This window comes from Notolepis coatsorum (assembly GCF_963971535.1).
Source record: "Notolepis coatsorum genome assembly, chromosome: 4".
Lineage (NCBI taxonomy): Eukaryota > Metazoa > Chordata > Actinopteri > Aulopiformes > Paralepididae > Notolepis > Notolepis coatsorum.
The window spans coordinates 81,956,019-81,974,628 of record NC_140168.1 but is presented as its reverse complement, the minus strand read 5'-3'; the positions used below and the strand labels follow the sequence as shown (position 1 = coordinate 81,974,628).

The following is an 18,610-nucleotide window of genomic DNA, read 5'->3' as shown; positions in this document are numbered from 1 at the left end:
AGCCCCGCCCAGACGTTGGGCTTGCGGCTCTGCAGATATACCCTACTCGTTTGTTTGTATTGGGTTTTTTGGACGTTACCGTTTCTACATATAAAACGCGCCGCAATTATTGTTTTTTTTTATGTCAATATCCCCCGCGTTTATTACACCGATCAACGACGAGTAATCGACTATTGTTGTTGATTGTTTTGAATCTCACGTCGCGTCTCTACGGTTCTGAGACAGAGGCGGGTTCTCGTTAGGTTTTAGAATGCGCGTCTCTCTCTATAGGTACGGTATTGCAGAATGATGGGAATGGTAAGAGTCGCATGTGCAGTTCTTTCCAGGAGGTTCACCACAACAATCATGGCTCAACTACAATTCATTGGTAAGAGACACATCTAGAATACGCCAAAAAGACAGCAATGGATGTAACTCTAGCTGTATTCACTGCAGACAGCTGCAAAGGTGTGTTTTTGTGCAGTGTGCTTAGCGTTTAGCTTGTTAGCTAATAGCCTTTTACAGGACTGAGAAGGAAGAGTTGACTGCACAGCAAATCATATTATGAAGCCAGGCAGGCAGGAGCTGGTGTCTTGTTACTGAGCTGTCCCATTCACATGCTTGATTTGTTGTCTCATCTCTACCGATATCCCACAATAAACTCCATCCAAATCAAAGCCATTTAGAGATGGTCATAATTAGTTTTCAGCTTTACAAATACAGTCTACCGGTATTAGTAAATCAGTGGTTCTCCAACCTTTTCCTGTCAAGGACCCCCACGGACCCCAATCTGAGAAGATATTTTTGTTACATTGAATCCATAATGTCATAAGATTCAGATTCAGAATAAGATTTTATTTGCCATAATTATGCAACAAGTACAATGGAATTCTTACTCTGTTTGCGCCACAGTCCACAGCAATGCATTAAAGCTAAAATTAACATAATTTAAAAAGCAGGTACAATAAACTGTCTATGGTATGTGCGATAACATAAGTACAAATAAGTATAGGGGCCTGTTTGATTCCCTTCCCCAACCGCTTGTCTCTCGATATACCTCTTCAGGTAAATTCTTTGTTGTCATCCAGTCTGATTTTCTGTCGTAATCTGTTGAAAACATGCGTATGTCCAGTAGTGATTGGCGATCATATGTGATGACACATCTAACTAACAAAAAACAAAGGTTAAATAACACACTAATACTCGGGGGGAAAAATAGGCAATACATAACTGCTACATAAATCCATACATGTCTAGTAGGTCGAGAGAGTGATGAGAATATGATGAGAATAGTCACTCTTATTAACACCACAGCACTGAGACTACCCTCACCAAGGTCACCAACGACCTCCTCATTGCCTCCGACTCCGGTCACATCAGCCTCCTCATCCTCCTGGATCTATCTGCGGCCTTTGACACGGTCTCCCATTCCATTCTCCTCAACCGCCTCTCTGACCACCTGGGTGTTACTGGGACCGCTCTCACCTGGTTCGAGTCCTAACTCACAGACGAAAAGAGTTCATCTCCATCTGCAACTCCACCTCCACCCTGCCGCAGGGCTCCGTTCTTGGTCCACTCCTCTTCACAATCTACATGCTCCCCCTTGGTCACATCATCCGGAAACATGGTCTCAATTTCCACTCCTACGCTGATGACACTCAGCTCTACATCAGCACCTCACCCTCCACTCCTCTCCCCCCACAGCACCTCGTCAACTGTCTCCTTGACATCAAGGCCTGGATGTCATCCAATTTCCTGAAGCTAAATAGCAAGAAAACTGAGCTCATGGTTGTGGCCAAGCAGTCACTGCTCCGGAAGGTTGGAGACCTCCTCCTTGAAGTGGACGGCTGCCTAATCCACCCTTCCCCAGAAGTTCGCAACCTGGGCGTCATACTGGACTCCACCCTCTCCTTTCATTCCCACATCAAAACAATAACCAAATCAGCCTTTTTCCATCTCAGGAACATTTCCCGACTCCGGCCATCTCTCCCCGACTCCGTAGCAGAGACTCTCATCCACGCTTTCGTCACCTTAAGTTCCGTCTGGACTATGCAAACTCTGTCCTCATAGGGCTACCCAGCAATGCCCTGAACAGGCTACAATATGTGCAAAATTTTGCTGCCAGGGTACTCACCCGCACCAAGTCCTGGCACCACATCATCACACCCACCCTCATCCACCTCCACTGGCTTCCAGTCAAGTCCTGCATCAATTTCAAGATCCTCCTCATCACCTACAAACTTCACTCCCTTGCCCCCCGGTACCTAGCGGACCTCCTCCATCCCTACATTCCGCCCCGGAGGCTGCGGTCCTCTGACTCCGGTCTCCTCTCCATCCCCACCACCAACATGCGGACTGTTGGTCCCAGAGCCTTCTCTGTGGCCGCACCCACCCTCTGGAACTCCCTCCCTCCAAACATCCGTAGTGCTACATCCCTGCACTCTTTCAAATCCAAACTCAAAACCCACCTTTTCACCAAATTTGTAAATGACTGCCTGATTTCCCCTTTTTCTTTCGTTTTCTTTCTTTTCTTTCCTTTTGTTTAATATTTTGTTGTTACGTTGCTCCCTGTCCCCCTCCCTTAGCTGTTAAGCGCCTTGAGTCTCCTGAAAGGCGCTATATAAATTTAAGATATTATTATTATTATTATTATTATTATTATTATTATTATTATTATTATTATTATTATTATTATTATTAATTATCTCACTGTACGAAATTAAACTATTCCTAATTTTTCTCTGGACCCCCTGGCACCCCCCCCCCCCCCCAAGGACCCCTGGGGGTCTCCGGACCCCACTTTGAGAACCACTGGTCTAATCAAATATGTGAATCAAATATGGCCCCCATAGATTACAAATGAGAACAATATCCCAGCGACAACTTTACAGCCTTTGAAACTGAGGTGTGCTGCTGACTGTATCACTAATATTCTCTTGGATTTGAAGCATGAAACGTATCAGGCTATTATTTCAATTATGTACATTTGTATGCAGAATTTCACCAAATGCCCCTGGAAATGTGTCTCTAGGGGCAAAATCTGCCCTCAGCCCTACAATAGCGAATGTCCCCGACTGAAATGCACCTTGCATGAGTGTCGTGGCCGGGTCCAGCTTAACTAGGCTTGTTCAAAATGTACTTCTATGGTTATGATGGTGATGGTGATGGTGATCAAGGGGAATGGCTAGTGATGACTACCTTCCCCCAGATATTGGTGTGAACCTGACAGACCCCATGTTTAGAGGACTCTACAGAGGAAAACAGAAACATGAGGGTAATGTGTGTGTGTGTGTATGTATGTTACTGTAGGGCTGCAACGATGAGTCGAGGACTTCGACCATGACATTTTGTCGATTTGCATACAACGTATCGTAACTTATGTACTTTGCAGTGGAAAGTCATAACATGTGCAACATGTCATCAAAGCACTAAGCAGAAATATTCTAAAATCTACTACTGTATGAGCTATTCTATGAGCTCATAGACATAGGATGATACCAGGATGAAAAAGGGTTGATACCAACATAACATTGGGTTGATACCAGGATGGAATAGAGGGAGAATTTCCACAATACTAAAATCTGATATCAAGCCAAATGTGAGGAATTATGGTAGATAAGTGATTTGATTCTCTGCATTTATGTTTATGTTTATTTAGGATCCCCATTAGCTTTTGCACTTGACAAAAGCTATTCTCCCTGGGGTCCGGCACTTACAACAATACAACAATATTCAAGACATTACATCATTATCAACATCAATTACATCATTATCATCAACATCATTAACAATCTCATCCTCAGTTAAGGATGGCATTGTACAAGATACTTATTAGTATACTATAAAGTATTAAAATCAAATAATTAAAATCAAATAAATAGTGTTTCGAAAAGTATCAAATGGATTGCGTGTATACCCCTTAGCCTCAAGAGATGTACCCCTCCTGCTTACTTATTGTACACAACTTGTAAGTGGCTTTGGATAAAAGTGTCAGCTAAATGTAAATGTATCTAAAAAAAAATTGTGCAGTGACCATACTCAAGGTCCATACTGATCTCTAAGAGTAACGGACTGGATCGGTACTCTGTATCACGTTTAGGACTCTGAATGAGAAAGAGGTGTTGGTTGATCGATGAAGTACATGTTTTAGAGATGTCTGTCTCTTTCTCCAGATGACTTTGATCAGATCGTTGACAGGGCTGTCCAGGTTGGTGTCAAAAAGGTAAGCCTTCATATTAGATGGGGTAGATAAGACAGGTTTGACACAATACACTGAATGTTTCTGTAGATCTCTTTTTTTCCAGCATGGCTGCCTGTAAAATAGCAACCATGAGATAGGGCTGGGCGATTAATCGATTGTATCGATGAATTAGAATAAATGATTTAGGACGATTTTGAACAATTTAAATTGATTTTCAAAAAAGATTATATTTTTTTCAGGAGTCACCTTTTATTTTACAAAAAGTGATGTTTGGTGAAAATTAGATTTGCACTTTATTAATCCCAATAGGGAAATTCATTCTTGTTTGATGATCAAGAGGCACCTTTTATGGGTGGCTGGGTGGCGCAGCGGACATTGTGCTCGTCACCAACGCAAGATAGACTGGTATTGAATCCGGCTGTCAGCGTTGCCTCCGGCTTGGGCCGTCATACTGACTCAATTGGCAGAGTTAGCGGGAGGGAAGTCGATGGGTGGTAGTCTGGTCGTTGTGAACAGCGACTCCTACAGGTCGGTTGGGGCGCCTGCACAGCAAAAGACAGGAAAATGGCGGGGGCAGTGTGAGCCTCCTACACGTTACTCCTCGCCAATGAGAGTCCGCGCTGGCAGGTGAAAAGATGCGCCTGGCTGCCTCCACATGTATCGGAGGGGACATGTGATGGGCTTCTATCCTCCCTACAACCGGCCAGTGGGGGGCACATGCGAGCAACGATCAAGACAGGGGAGGGGAGAATTGGCACGCTAAATTGGGATGGGAGAAAAATAGGAAAAAGGAGGAGAAAAAGTGGATACAAAAAAAAGAGGCACCTTTTATTTGTTTTAAGTGAAGTTTGGTGAAAAAGCAAGGTATTGCACTATTAATCCCAATAGGGACATTCATCTTTGTTTGATCAAGACTAACCTTTTATATATATATATATATATATATATATATGTATTATTATTTTTTTAAGTGAATATTGGTGAAAGTTAGGTTTGCACTTCAATCCCAATAGGGAAATTCATCTTGGTTTGATAAAAAAATGTTGTGTCAAATAAAAACAAAGGTTATTTTAATGATTTCCTTGGCGTTTCTAGTTTTTAGGCCATATCGCCCAGCCCTACCATGAGACAATAGTTGCTATGTGTTCATATATGAGAAATATATCAACAAAAACATAATTACTTATTTACTGGATGTCGTAAACGAGGCACAGTCGAACAATAATATCATGCTTTTCCAGTGTTTTGCCTACTCTACTACTGCACAGAAATTTGGCATTTTCCTTAGATTACCGATGGTTACAGGCAGCCATATTGGAAGAAAGAGAACCACAAAGACATCCAGTGCAAGGCATGAATCAGTGGGTGTCCTGGTCACAGCCATGCTCTTCATCCAGGGTGTAGCCGGAGCAGGAACCATATAATCTTCAATATCAAAGTAATCCAGCAGCACAACAGGAGTGTTCAAATCCCCTATAGTTTAATTCATAGTCGCCAATAAAATATAGGAGCGAACAACACGTTTCTCATCGTGACTTCCTTGGGCTGAAAGATATAAAGCTGTTCCTAGGGAACAGTTAAAACCCAAGTGTATTTCCCATCAGTTATTGCATTAGCAAATATTGCAACAGGAAATTAACTTGTGTCCTTTTGTAATGTTATTGTTGTGACTTTGAAACTGTCTATAAATGTATCTGGCGGACAAAGTAATGTCTGTAATAATTATCTGTATCATGCAGTTTATGATCACAGGAGGGAACCTTGAAGACGGCAAGGAGGCTCTCAAATTAGCAGAGACCCGAGGTAATGGCATTGGTGGCGGTGAATTATTACCTACTGTAATGATGACTGTGAATTATTACCTACTGTAATGGTGAAATATTACCTGCTGTAATGGTGACAGTGAATTATTACCTGCTGTAATGGTGAATTATTACCTGCTGTAATGGTGACAGTGAATTATTACCTGCTGTAATGGTGATTATTACCTGCTGTAATGGTGAATTATTAGCTGCTGTACTGGTTAATTATTACCTGCTGTGATGGTGAATTATTACCTGCTTTAATGGTGACTGAATTATTACCTGCTTTAATGGTGACAGTGAATTATTACCTGCTGTAATGAGGAGAGTGAATTATTACCTGCTGTAATGAGGAGAGTGAATTATTACCTGCTGTAATGAGGAGAGTGAATTATTACCTGCTGTAATGAGGAGAGTGAATTATTACCTGCTGTAATGGTGACTAAATTATTACCTGCTTTAATGGTGACGGTGAATTATTACCTGCTGTAATGAGGAGAGTGAATTATTACCTGCTGTAATGAGGAGTGAATTATTACCTACTGTAATGGTGACGGTGAAATATATTTAAAAAGTTCTACATTTTTGGCGTATTTTCTTTGATAAATTAGGTCCACTGCATGTGTTTTAAAAAGTATTTTTTCCTGATTTAGATTTCCTCACTTGTGTTTGTTTGTGTACAGATGAGTTCTACAGCACAGTGGGTTGTCATCCCACGCGTTGCAGTGAGTTTGAACAGAATGGACCAGACCAGTATTTCTCAGAACTGAGGGAACTGGCGATGTCTCGCAAAGGGAAGGTGGTGGCCATCGGAGAATGCGGTCTAGGTGTGTACAGGGTTGGGGGGGGGGTAAACAGTGGTGTAGTTATATTATTGATGATGTAGCATGATAGTTTTATATTGATGATGTGATAACCTGGTAGTTCTATATTGATGATGTAATAAGCCTGATAGTTCTATATTGATAACCTGCACCTCCTTTTTAACCATTTCAGATTTCGATAGGTTGGAATTTTGTCCAAAGGAGACGCAACTCAAGTGAGTTTCTCTTTCTCTACAGTATGTTTACACATGCCGATGAAAATGATAAAAGAACGGCTAGTTCCACATCATGATAAAGTTTTATTCCATCTCTTCCCTGTGTTTTCCCTGTCACAGGTACTTCGAGAAGCAGTTTGATCTGGCAGAGGAGACCAAACTGCCCATGTTCCTTCACTGTAGAAACTCTCACCAGGAATTCATAGGTAGGTTTGTGGACCATATATTTTTAGGCATTATTAGTCTCTGTAGAGAGTTGTTTTTCCATTGGTGTAGGTTAGCCCCGCCCCCTATGCTTTAGACACGCCCCATTTAATAAGTGTTGTTAACCGAATGTCGTTAAGAATTGCGGGACATGTAAGATGCTCTTACAATTGTATTGATTTTCATTACAGCAATGATTTTCAACCTGGGGGTTTGTACCAGTACAAATAATGCACCATCATGTTTAAAACCTTTTGTATAGATACTTTCTTCTTGTGAAATAATGAATATTATTCCTTCCTCCAACTCCAATTAATTAAATGAAATCCACTGAGAAATAAAAATCATCACAAATTGTAAAGCGCTTTGGATAAAAGCGCTATATAAATGCACCATTTACCATTTACCAAATAGCAGCACAAGGTAATTGTAAATAGCAGCACAATGTGATTGTAAATAGCAGCACAATGTGATTGTAAATAGCAGCACAATGTGATTGTAAATAGCAGCACAATATGATTGTAAATAGCAGCACAATGTGATTGTAAATAGCAGCACAATGTGATTGTAAATAGCAGCACAATGTGATTGTAAATAGCAGCACAATGTGATTGTAAATAGCAGCACAATGTGATTGTAAATAGCAGCACAATATGCTTGTAAATAGCAGCACAATATGATTGTAAATAGCAGCACAATATGCTTGTAAATAGCAGCACAATATGATTGTAAATAGCAGAACGTGCAGCATTGATTTCCTAATAGGTCATGGTGCACCCATCGGCCATCGTGTCGGTAGTGCCATATAGCTCTTTTCAAGAACCCAAAGACGCTGACAATAAGCAAAACAGAGAAACATAGAACCACAGGGAACATAGAACAGTATGAATACACAAGACATAAAACCACAAGTAACAAGCAACCAATACAAAAGCCAGTAGGGGAACAATCAGGGAAGTAAGGAAACCGAGGGGGGGACAGGAGAGGGAGAGAAAGTAGGGAAGGGGGAGGGGAGGTGGTAGGTTGGAGGAGGGTGGTTCATGGGAGGGGAGGTGGTAGGTTGGAGGAGGGTGGTTATGGGAGGGGAGGTGGTAGGTTGGAGGAGGGTGGTTATGGGAGGGAAGGTGGTAGGTTGGAGGAGGGTGGTTAATGGGAGGGGAGGTGGTAGGTTGGAGGAGGGTGGTTATGGGAGGGAAGGTGGTCGGTTGGAGGAGGGTGGTTATGGGGAGGGGAGGTGGTAGGTTGGAGGAGGGTGGTTAATGGGGAGGGGAGGTGGTAGGTTGGAGGAGGGTGGTTAATGGGAGGGAAGGTTGTATACTTGGGAGAACAGGTAGGTTACATGACCAGACGTGAGAATTTCAACCGAGCGCTTCTTTGTTTCCCCTTCTTTTACTTTGACAGACATCATGAAGAGACACAGAGACAGGTGTGTTGGAGGAGTGGTAAGTGGACAGTTTAAATCACTTTAAGACAGAGCTAGAGAGAAGTAAGAGGTGAATTATAATAATCTGTACGATAATCTGTATCGGATCCGATACCAAGAGACCTGTGTGTAACATGTGAGAAATTAAAGCTAAGTGACTTGATTTGCTGCATTGTTGGCACATAGAAGCATGTTAGATCTATAATGGAGAACATATATTGTTTCTAATTACCCCAAACTGATCTATACTGTTCAGTAAGCGGATGGTTCAAGTCTATTGGATCAGGACTCTGGTATCGGTGTGTCCCTAGTGATGATGTCTCCTCTGAATGCACTGAAGTAGGAAACAAACAATGGTGTGTTTCTAAATGTACCTCCAGGTCCACTCTTTTGATGGGAGCGTAGAAGACGCTGCTGCGCTTATAGACTTGGATCTCTATATTGGCATCAACGGATGGTGAGAAGAAATCTAGATATAACGTTTAATGTCCAGTAAGTTGTTTTTATTTTCAAAGACATCGAAAGGATAACATCAGTATAGTTTTACCAGTGGCGTCAGATGGAACTATTCTGAACCGTTATGGCGGTCCATTCCTCCTTTCCCTGTTGGTTTTCTGTCGTGTTTTCAGAAATCAGTATCTCCATTATATTCCTAACTCCATGAAAAACAACATTCACAGACACACGTCTCGCTTACATTTACATTTACATTTAGTCATTTAGCTGACGCTTTTATCCAAAGCGACTTACAAGTTCTGTACGACAAGCCATCAGGAAGGGCACAACTCTATCAGCTGAGCAACAATGTTCATCAAAGTGTTGAGTGCTACAGTGTAGGTTAGTTTATTAGGACAAGTGCATGACAGTACGGTTAGTTAGGGTTAGATTTTTTTTTTTTTTTTTTTTTTTTTTTTTTTTTTTTAATTCAGATAATGGTTGAAGAAGTGCGTCTTTAGTCGACGGCGAAAGATTGGACGTGATTCGGCTGTCCTAACTGGGGTGGGTAGTTCATTCCACCATTGTGGGGCAAGGACTGAGAATAGGCGACTTCTCTTTGATGACTTCGCTTCAGACGCAAAAACTGAAAAAGAATATGATTCAACGAGCGCAAATTTGCTGCAACTTTTTTTGCAATAGGCCACTCCCATTACCACGCCTCCTTTTAGACATTTGGTATAAACACACATACACACACCTTCACACACACACACACACACTTGACCTCCATGCAAAATTTCTGCTTCAAAGGGCAAAACCTGTGGCTACTAGAAGAAGAATAAGTAGTCTTTATTTGTCATGCAGATTTAACACACATGCATGCGATGGGCGACCCACAGGAACACACACACAGATGCTGGTCGCAAATTCTCTGTATACCTTATTCATATCTCTGTGTAGCTGTCATTGTAGCTGTCATTGTAGCTGTCAGTGTAGCGCTCAGCGTAGTTCTCAGTGTAGCTCTCAGTGTAGCTCTCAGTGTAGCTGTCAGTGTAGCTCTCAGTGTAGCTGTCAGTGTAGCTCTCAGCGTAGCTCTCAGTGTAGCTCTCAGCGTAGCTCTCAGTGTAGCTCTCAGTGTAGCTCTCAGCGTAGCTCTCAGTGTAGCTCTCAGTGTAGCTCTCAGTGTAGCTGTCAGTGTAGCTCTCAGTGTAGCTCTCAGTGTAGCTCTCAGTGTAGCTCTCAGTGTAGCTCTCAGTGTAGCTCTCAGTGTAGCTCTGTGTAGCTCTCAGTGTAGCTCTCAGTGTAGCTCTCAGTGTAGCTCTCAGTGTAGCTCTGTGTAGCTCTCAGTGTAGCTGTCAGTGTAGCTCAGTGTAGCTCTCAGCGTAGCTGTCAGCGTAGCTCTCAGTGTAGCTCTCAGTGTAGCTGTCAGCGTAGCTCTCAGTGTAGCTCTCAGTGTAGCTCTCAGTGTAGCTGTCAGCGTAGCTCTGTGTAGCTCTCAGTGTAGCTGTCAGTGTAGCTCTGTGTAGTTCTCAGTGTAGCTGTCAGTGTAGCTCTCAGTGTAGCTGTCAGCGTAGCTCTGTGTAGTTCTCAGTGTAGCTGTCAGTGTAGCTCTCAGTGTAGCTGTCAGTGTAGTTCTCAGCGTAGCTGTCAGTGTAGCTGTCAGTGTAGTTCTCAGCGTAGCTGTCAGTGTAGCTCTCAGTGTAGCTCTCAGTGTAGCTGTCAGTGTAGCTCTCAGTGTAGCTGTCAGTGTAGCTGTCAGTGTAGCTCTCAGTGTAGCTGTCAGTGTAGCTCTCAGTGTAGCTCTCAGTGTAGCTCTCAGTGTAGCTCTCAGTGTAGCTGTCAGTGTAGCTCTCAGTGTAGCTGTCAGTGTAGCTCTCAGTGTAGCTGTCAGTGTAGCTCTCAGTGTAGCTGTCAGTGTAGCTCTCAGTGTAGCTCTCAGTGTAGCTCTCAGTGTAGCTCTCAGCGTAGCTCTCAGTGTAGCTCTCAGTGTAGCTGTCAGTGTAGCTCTCAGCGTAGCTGTCAGTGTAGCTCTCAGTGTAGCTCTCAGTGTAGCTGTCAGTGTAGCTCTCAGTGTAGCGGCGTCATGTAACAAAAACTACAGTGCTGTGCTTTTCTTCTGTTGTCTCAGCTCCTTGAAAGCAGAGGCCAACATTGAAGCCATGAAATCCATCCCTACTGAGAGGCTTATGATTGAAACAGGTATGTGGTCAAAGGTTTGTGTCCTCCAGCACCCAATATTACACCTTCACCGTCTACACCTGCCTCACACTGTACTCATAGCTACCTACCTAAACTATAGGGAGGTGTAGTCTGACATCACTTTAGTTTCCCGCGCGGTCCACCCGTATAGGGATTTATCATTGGGAAAATGTATTATCGGCTATTGTAATAATTCTGCCTCATGAACATTGGCACGCTTTCCATTTTTGCACTAAATGAGTTTCCTTCTATCACTAACATTATTGTTTAAACATTTTTGGTTTAAATAAAGTTAGTTATAAGGTTTTCAATTTGTCGTTAAAAAATAACTACACTTACCAGCCAGGAGTCTATGTGTAGTTCCTCAGTGAACGAAAATATAAACGTTGTTATTTTGCTACTTTTACGATTAATTGCAATTTTTTTTTTCTATCTACTTTTTCTCCCATTTTCTATTTTTCTCCCATCCCAATTTCGTATCGTCCAATTCTACCCTCCCCTGTATCGAACGCTGTTAGGCCATGCCTCCCACAAGCCGGCTGGAATATGGACGAAGCCTTGCCCTTACATCACGTGTCCCCTCCGGTACTCGAGGAAGCAGCCGTCGGATCTTTTCACCTGCACAGCGCAATCTCTCAGCATCGGGGGTCTGCGTGGGAGGGCACGCCGGCCCCGTCGCTTCCTGATTCTGCTGCGCAGGCGCACCAACCGCCCTGTAGGAGTCGCTGTCCACAACGTCCGATCCCCACCCATCAGCTTCCCACCCCCTAATACTGCCAATTGTATTAGTATGAACGACCAGCCAAGCTGATAGCAATGCGGAGAGCTGGGCTCGAACCCAGCATCTCCTGCATTAGTGGTGAGCGCCTTGCCCACTGCACCACCTAGCCGCCCATAATTGCGAATTCTTTCATGTTGAGCTATAGATTGTGGATGAATACATACTGAAAGGTACACCGTGCCAATGTTCATGTTTTATTTGTTTTAAACGAGGCGATTTGGAAATGGGTCCATTGGAAATACATAGCAATTTCAAGGAGGGTGGACCACGTGGGAAACACCAATGACGTAACCACTACACCTCCCTATAGTCTATCCATATAACTCTGTATGATAGCCATGTACAATAATGCTCTATATACCATTTATATATTTATATTCACTGTATATATATATATATATTTATATGTATCCGCACCTGTCTGAATATACCCGCATACCCGTCTTTATCATGCTGTGATGTTATGCATACACTCATGTAAATGATGTTCATTAATTTGCATTGTCCTTAATAATAAACAAATCAGAATATATTCCTGTTTGTTTACATACCTGTATTTACTATCTACATCTGTAAATATACCTTACCTACTCTTACTAGTTATACCACTGTCTAGTATGGCTTCCTTACCATAGTGTATACATACCTGTATCACTTTACATAATAACACTACAACACTGTACATACATCAGATTAGAAGTATTACTCACATTTGAATCTAATCTAATATTGATGACATATACTATACGGATGGAAACGACTGTCCTCTGCTTGCAGTCTCATTGATATCTGATGCTACTGTCCAAGCTGGTCTGAGTGTTGTTCAGTGCCGTTACTGCCCAACACTGTAGTAGATGTACAGTGAGTTCTCTTCTCTTTTCCTCCTCTCCTGTCCCCTTCATATCTCCTCTCTTCTCCCCCTTAATCTCCTCCCCTCCTCTCCCTTTCTCCTCTCCCTTTCTCCTCTCCCCTCCCCTCCTCTCCTCTCCTCCCCCCCTCTCCTCTCCAGATGCCCCATGGTGTGGGGTGAAGAACACTCATGCAGGCTCCAAACACATCAAAACTACATTTCCCACCAAGAAGAAATGGGAGGCGGGACACTGTCTCAAGGACAGGAATGAACCCTGTCACATCATGTATGTCCTCCCATGTAACTGTGGACATCTAGTATACTATTTTTTACTAATTCAGTCACTCACCCACACGCCTGGTTGGGAAATACACCTTTATTTATTATTACTTGCATTTTCTAACATTCTGTAAGTCTAAACTATGGAAATAAACTTACATTTTATTCTGTATTTTTCTGGACGGAGTTGCATCAAAATGTTTTCAATCAATCAACCAACCAACTAACCAATCAATCCAATATATGTATTTGTTGTGTGTTCCAGACAAGTTCTAGAGGTAATTGCGGCAGCGCGGGATGAGGATCCTGTGGAGATGTCCAACACCATTTACAACAACACCCTCAAAGTCTTCTTTAGCTGATCATCTTTATTTTATTTTATTTTTAAATTGTATTTGGCCAAACTGCTAATTAAAAAAACGATATGTTCAAATCACAAAGAAATTTGATAAAATCATATCTATTTAAGTGCCAAAGTAGACCATCGATCTCAGGCGACTGTTTACTTTTATTTTCATTAATTAGTCCATTTGTCCCTATGAAGTTAAAGTTTTTGTTAATGATAAAAAATAAAGTGAAGTTGTAATTGCAATTTTTTTTTCTTTTTTATCAAATATTTCTTTTTTATTTTTATTTTTTTTTCTCCAACATGAAACAAAACATATCACAAACAATACAATAATAATACATATTAAAAAGACTTCCCAAGACAATAACTTAACACCACATGACAAGACAATAACTGATACAGACTGTACAGTGATCATCCTACATGGACACTCGCTCGTTTCCCCCCCCCCCTCACCCAAGGACCTCAACATGAGTCACACTCACAATACATTATTCAGTAAAAAAATACAAAAATCAAAACAAATTCCCAAACTTATATGCGTTCTTTTAACTTTGCCACTGCAGCCAACCAAATTGCGATATTAGATTCCTTAATCCCTACAACACGTGCCGTGGATATCTCCAAATAGATCACATCAAAGGTAGGTGAGAAACCATACCTTTGGGCAGAGTTTGTCTGGGTGAAACCAACGTGAGGCAATCAATTTTTTTGTGGCTGTGAGGCCGGCCAAAATTAGTCTTTTCACCTGTATAGAGGTCGGTAATTGAGAGAGATCATTCAATAACAATACAGAAGGAGATACAGGTATGGTTAAAGAGAAAATGTCCGAGAGCTGCTATGTAACATTTTCCCAAAAACTCACAACAGGGGGGCATTCCCAGTACATATGCATAAATGTACCTGTGGCGCCGTTTGGACAAGGTACATAAAGAGTCAGGTCTGAGACCCATTGAATTCAATCGTCTAGGGGTTAAATAAGTCCTGTGAATAAAATGTAGGTGAATCTGTTGGTGATCTGGGTTGTGTGACGATAACTGAACATTTTCCCAGACTGCATCCCAATCAAAATCTTGCAAACATTTTCATATACATAAATAAATGCCTGTTTTGCCGCTCTGTCACTAATTGATATATAACACAGCGACAGCAGTGATCCTATCTATTTCCAGTTCATGAAGTAGTTGAATTCATGAATTTTGAAACGGGTCATGTTAGCTCATGTTGATCTATTAAGGTTGTGAGTGAGATTTTGTGAAATGCCTTGCTGTGTCGCATGAAAGAACAATGTTATTTCCTGTTCCATATAACTACTGAAAACAAGGTATGGTTTCTCCACTAGGCCCTGCAGGTAGGCCTTGCAAAATAGTGTACGATCAGAGGTATAGTGTCAAACGAGGTGGGTATACACTATACTCCTGTCCTGACGGTATTTGAAAATTACAGCCATTGCTGTACCCCCTTTTGTTTTTTGTATGTTTTATCTTTTGCCACACCTGGAGCATATACTGTAGGTTGATAAAACGAAAAATAGTTCCTTCAGTCCATTAAGCAATATACTATGGTGTAGGACCAACGCATCCCACTCTATAATGGTGCATCATTAAGGCCCGCTTCCACGTGCGCGTGACTGCGCGTATGTATGTTTGGGGGGGGGGGGGATACATTGCCTCTCCACGTATAGCAGAATGAAGAGTATCGACCCACAGTATTCATGCTATTTATTCAGGTGTTAAAGTACATTTTCAGACACAGGAAACCTATGATGGTGTTTACGCTACTAGCAATGGCTACCACACGAGGCATATTGAACACAGGTTTGATATGACATATCAAGGCAAATATTTAATTGGAACCACATATCAAAATGAGTGATCTGTACGATAGTATTTTTAAGATTCAACTGTTGTCCCCAAGTCTATGCTTGTTCTTCCATATCTTACCTTTCAACCAGGGACGTGCACAGGACTTTAGAGGGGCAGGTGCTCAAAGGCTGAAAAGGGCACTGGGCCTGTGCTATTTTTGGGGGCCCTTTTTGGGCGGGAGGGGCCTTTTTATGCTTTTTGGGGGGTTTTGGTGATCAAATATTGAATATTGAACTATAATAATGAGTGCAGGAGCTCACTTATCCTTGAGACACTTTTATCACTGACTTAAACGGCCCATACATCTCCATAAATGTTCAGGGCGGAGGGAATAAGTGCTTACCCTACAGACCCCAAGTCTGTTAGGACCGCAGACTCGGTTGGCACTGCTCAAAACATACCTTTTTAAAATAGCTTTTAAATGAATTATTATCTTTATTTCATTGTCTTGTTTTTCTTTATTTCTATCAATTTTACTTAAATATTTTATTATACTTTGTATTATACATTTTACTCAACCTCAGCCAATCGCGCACTGCCCACTAACCAAGGGAAAAAAGTATTGCTTCTCAGCGCAGAGATCTGTCTGATGAAAAAAACAGCTTCAATTATAGTCACGCGCCGCATTTTTTGGCAGTAACAGTAACGGCGTTATTAAGATTGGAAGAGTAATCCGTTAGATTACTCGTTACTGTTAGTTACGCCGTTATTTATAACGCTGTTATTCCCATCACTGGATGTCACAGTATGATGTCATAATCAAACATTGTAGCACATTTGTGATGTCACAGTATGATGTCATAATAGAACATTCTAGAACATTTGTGATGTCACAGTATGATGTCATAATCAAACATTCTAGAACATTTGTGATGTCACAGTATGATGTCATCATAATAGACATTCTAGAACATTTGTGATGTCACAGTATGATGTCATAATAGTACATTCTAGAATATTTGTGATGTCACAGTATGATATCATAATAGACATTCTAGAACATTTGTGATGTCACAGTATGATGTCATAATAGTACATTCTAGAACATTTGTGATGTCACAATATGATGTCATAATAGAACATTCTAGAACATTTGTGTACAGTATATATTCAACAATTCTCTTCAGCTAGAACAGTTTGCCCCCTCTTGGGGGGGCCCTCCAAGAGAGGAGATGATGTTTGTATTGTGATTGTATGACAAGAGGAGCAGAGAAGAAGGAGACAGAGACGATAGAAATGTGTTTTGAAGATGAGAAGAAGAAGAGGAGTGTAAACTTTCTCAAGTGTGGGCGAAGCAAGAATTGTGGAGGGCAGTAATACGCCACGATGCGTCTACACAGCCGGAAATTCAAATAAGAAGAAGAAGAAGCTAGAACAGTTGGGGTACCGGTCGAGGTTACAGTAGAGCAGCTGGTGGAAGAGCTAAAGGAGGACAGGCGTAATGGCATAGTTAAGAGTGCAGCAAGGATGAAGAGGGGAGCGGAGAGGGCAGTGACGGGGACGGTAGTGATTACGTTTGAGGGTGGGGTTGTTCCTAGGGAGGTATTAGTAGGGCGTAGGATGTATAGGGTTAGGGAATTTGTTCATAATCCTCTTAGGTGCTATAGGTGCCAGGGGTTTGGCCATATAGCTACCACGTGTATGAAGGGGATGAGGTGCGCTAGGTGTGGCGGGGAACATGAATATGGGAAATGTGGAGAGGGAGTGAAGCCGAGGTGCTGTAGTTGTGGTGGGGAGCACAGTGTAGCGTTTCGGGGGTGCGAGGTGATGATGAAGCAGGTCGCGGATCGGAGAGAGAGAAGGGAGGGTAAGTTGACGTATGCTGGGGCGGTTAGCAGGGCAGGACAGGGGAGCCAAGAAAGGGTGCAGGGGGTTGAAGGAGGGCATTTGGCAGTGAGGGTAGAGCAGGTGGAAAGAGACAGGGGAAGGGAGGAGAAATTAGGTATTGTGGCCTTCGTGGCAGGGGTAGTTACTGGTATGGCAGAGGTTACGGGTAGAACAGAGATGGTGAAGATGATTGTTAGGATAGCGGTTCAACATCTGGGATTGGAAGGTCTGGACTGGAAGGAGGTGTGTAAAGAATTGGCTGAGGGGGCTGCGAGGGACAAGGCTGCGAGGGACAAAGCAGCCCAGGATAAGATAGCAGGGGGCAAGGAGGGTCCCGCGGAGGGGGGCTCAGACAGGAAGTAGCAGCAGTAGATGCACTCCAATGGACAAAGTAGTTGATGACGGGGTCCAGTAGAAGAAGAAAAAGAAGGTGAAGAAGGATAAGAAGGAGAAGAAGAAGAGCCCATAAAAAGAATTGCGGAGGGCAGTAATACGCCTCGATGCGTCTACTCTGCCGGAAATTCAAATAAGAAGAAGAAGAAGAAGCTAGAACATTTGTGATGTCACAGTATGATGTCATAATAGACATTCTAGAACATTTGTGTCACAGTATGATGTCATAATAGAACATTCTAGAACATTTGTGATGTCACAGTATGATGTCATAATAGAACATTCTAGAACATTTGTGTTCTATATATATTCAACAATTCTGGGAAAGAATTCTCTCAGAAGATGGTGAAGGTCTAGCTATGGAAAGATGGAATACTAACATGAGGGGGAGTGAGCGGTGGTGGAAGGCGAGCGCTGCAGCTTATGGAGAGCGGGGAGAGTGGATTCCTCGTGAATGGCCCCGGCCGGAGCAAGACAGTCCAGGGTTTTGGGTGAATCGAGATGGGAGCGAGTGGAATGAGGGCTTTCGTCAGGAGGGACGCGAGTCACCGGGTGCGAGCCCAGTGTCCCCTCGGGGTGTGACGTGTGGAGAGGGAAGTGAGAAGGAGGTCTCGGAGATGGTGGAAGACAAAGGGAAGGAGTCGGATGGTGTAAAGAAGAAGAAGAAGGAAGAGGAAGAACGGCAAATGGAGCTAACGACCGATAACGGAGAGGGAAGTGAGAAGGAGGCCTCGGAGATGGTGGAAGACAAAGGGAAGGAGTCGGATGGTGTAAAGAAGAAGAAGAAGGAAGAGGAAGAACGGGAGAGGGAGGAGGAGGGGTGGGATACGGTGAGGAAGAAGAGGAAGAAGCGGACGGAGAGGAACGACAGCGATGGGGATAGTGAGAGTAGGGGGGAGGAGAGGGGGGGAGAAGGGGGGAAGAGGAAGAAAGGGGGGGACGATAGCTCAAGTGGTCCGGGAGACGAGGGTGCAGGAAAAG

At 42.7% G+C, this 18,610-nt stretch overlaps 1 protein-coding gene across 4 annotated transcripts; it reads left to right on the top strand.

The window, feature by feature from the left end:
• The first annotated feature begins 234 nt into the window (after positions 1-234).
• tatdn1 (TatD DNase domain containing 1) lies at positions 235-13,766 on the top strand. 4 transcript variants are annotated; one of them, XM_084312967.1, is made up of 12 exons: positions 235-367; positions 3,188-3,253; positions 4,152-4,201; positions 5,920-5,983; positions 6,666-6,809; positions 6,979-7,021; positions 7,142-7,227; positions 8,627-8,667; positions 9,029-9,105; positions 11,215-11,285; positions 13,076-13,202; positions 13,461-13,766. In XM_084312967.1, the coding sequence occupies exons 1-12, from the start codon at positions 286-288 to the stop codon at positions 13,555-13,557; spliced, it is 948 nt and encodes a 315-aa protein (XP_084169093.1). In that variant the 5' UTR covers positions 235-285; the 3' UTR covers positions 13,558-13,766. The 4 variants fall into 4 exon arrangements, with proteins under 4 accessions (XP_084169093.1, XP_084169092.1, XP_084169091.1 ...); XM_084312966.1 differs by lacking the exon at positions 13,461-13,766 and adding an exon at positions 11,804-12,144 and having other exon boundaries at positions 13,076-13,127; XM_084312965.1 differs by lacking the exons at positions 13,076-13,202; positions 13,461-13,766 and adding an exon at positions 11,804-12,457.
• Positions 13,767-18,610: the final 4,844 nt, after the last annotated feature.

What these genes read in the sequence shown, in the direction of transcription:
- tatdn1 (XM_084312966.1), top strand. Translation starts at nt 286, where the DNA reads ATGATGGGAATGGTAAGAGTCGCATGTGCAGTTCTTTCCAGGAGGTTC. An exon ending in CAAATTAGCAGAGACCCGAG is followed by an intron (nt 5,984 to 6,665) that starts GTAATGGCATTG and finishes GTTTGTGTACAG; the next exon opens with ATGAGTTCTACAGCACAGTG. An exon ending in CTCTCACCAGGAATTCATAG is followed by an intron (nt 7,228 to 8,626) that starts GTAGGTTTGTGG and finishes TTACTTTGACAG; the next exon opens with ACATCATGAAGAGACACAGA.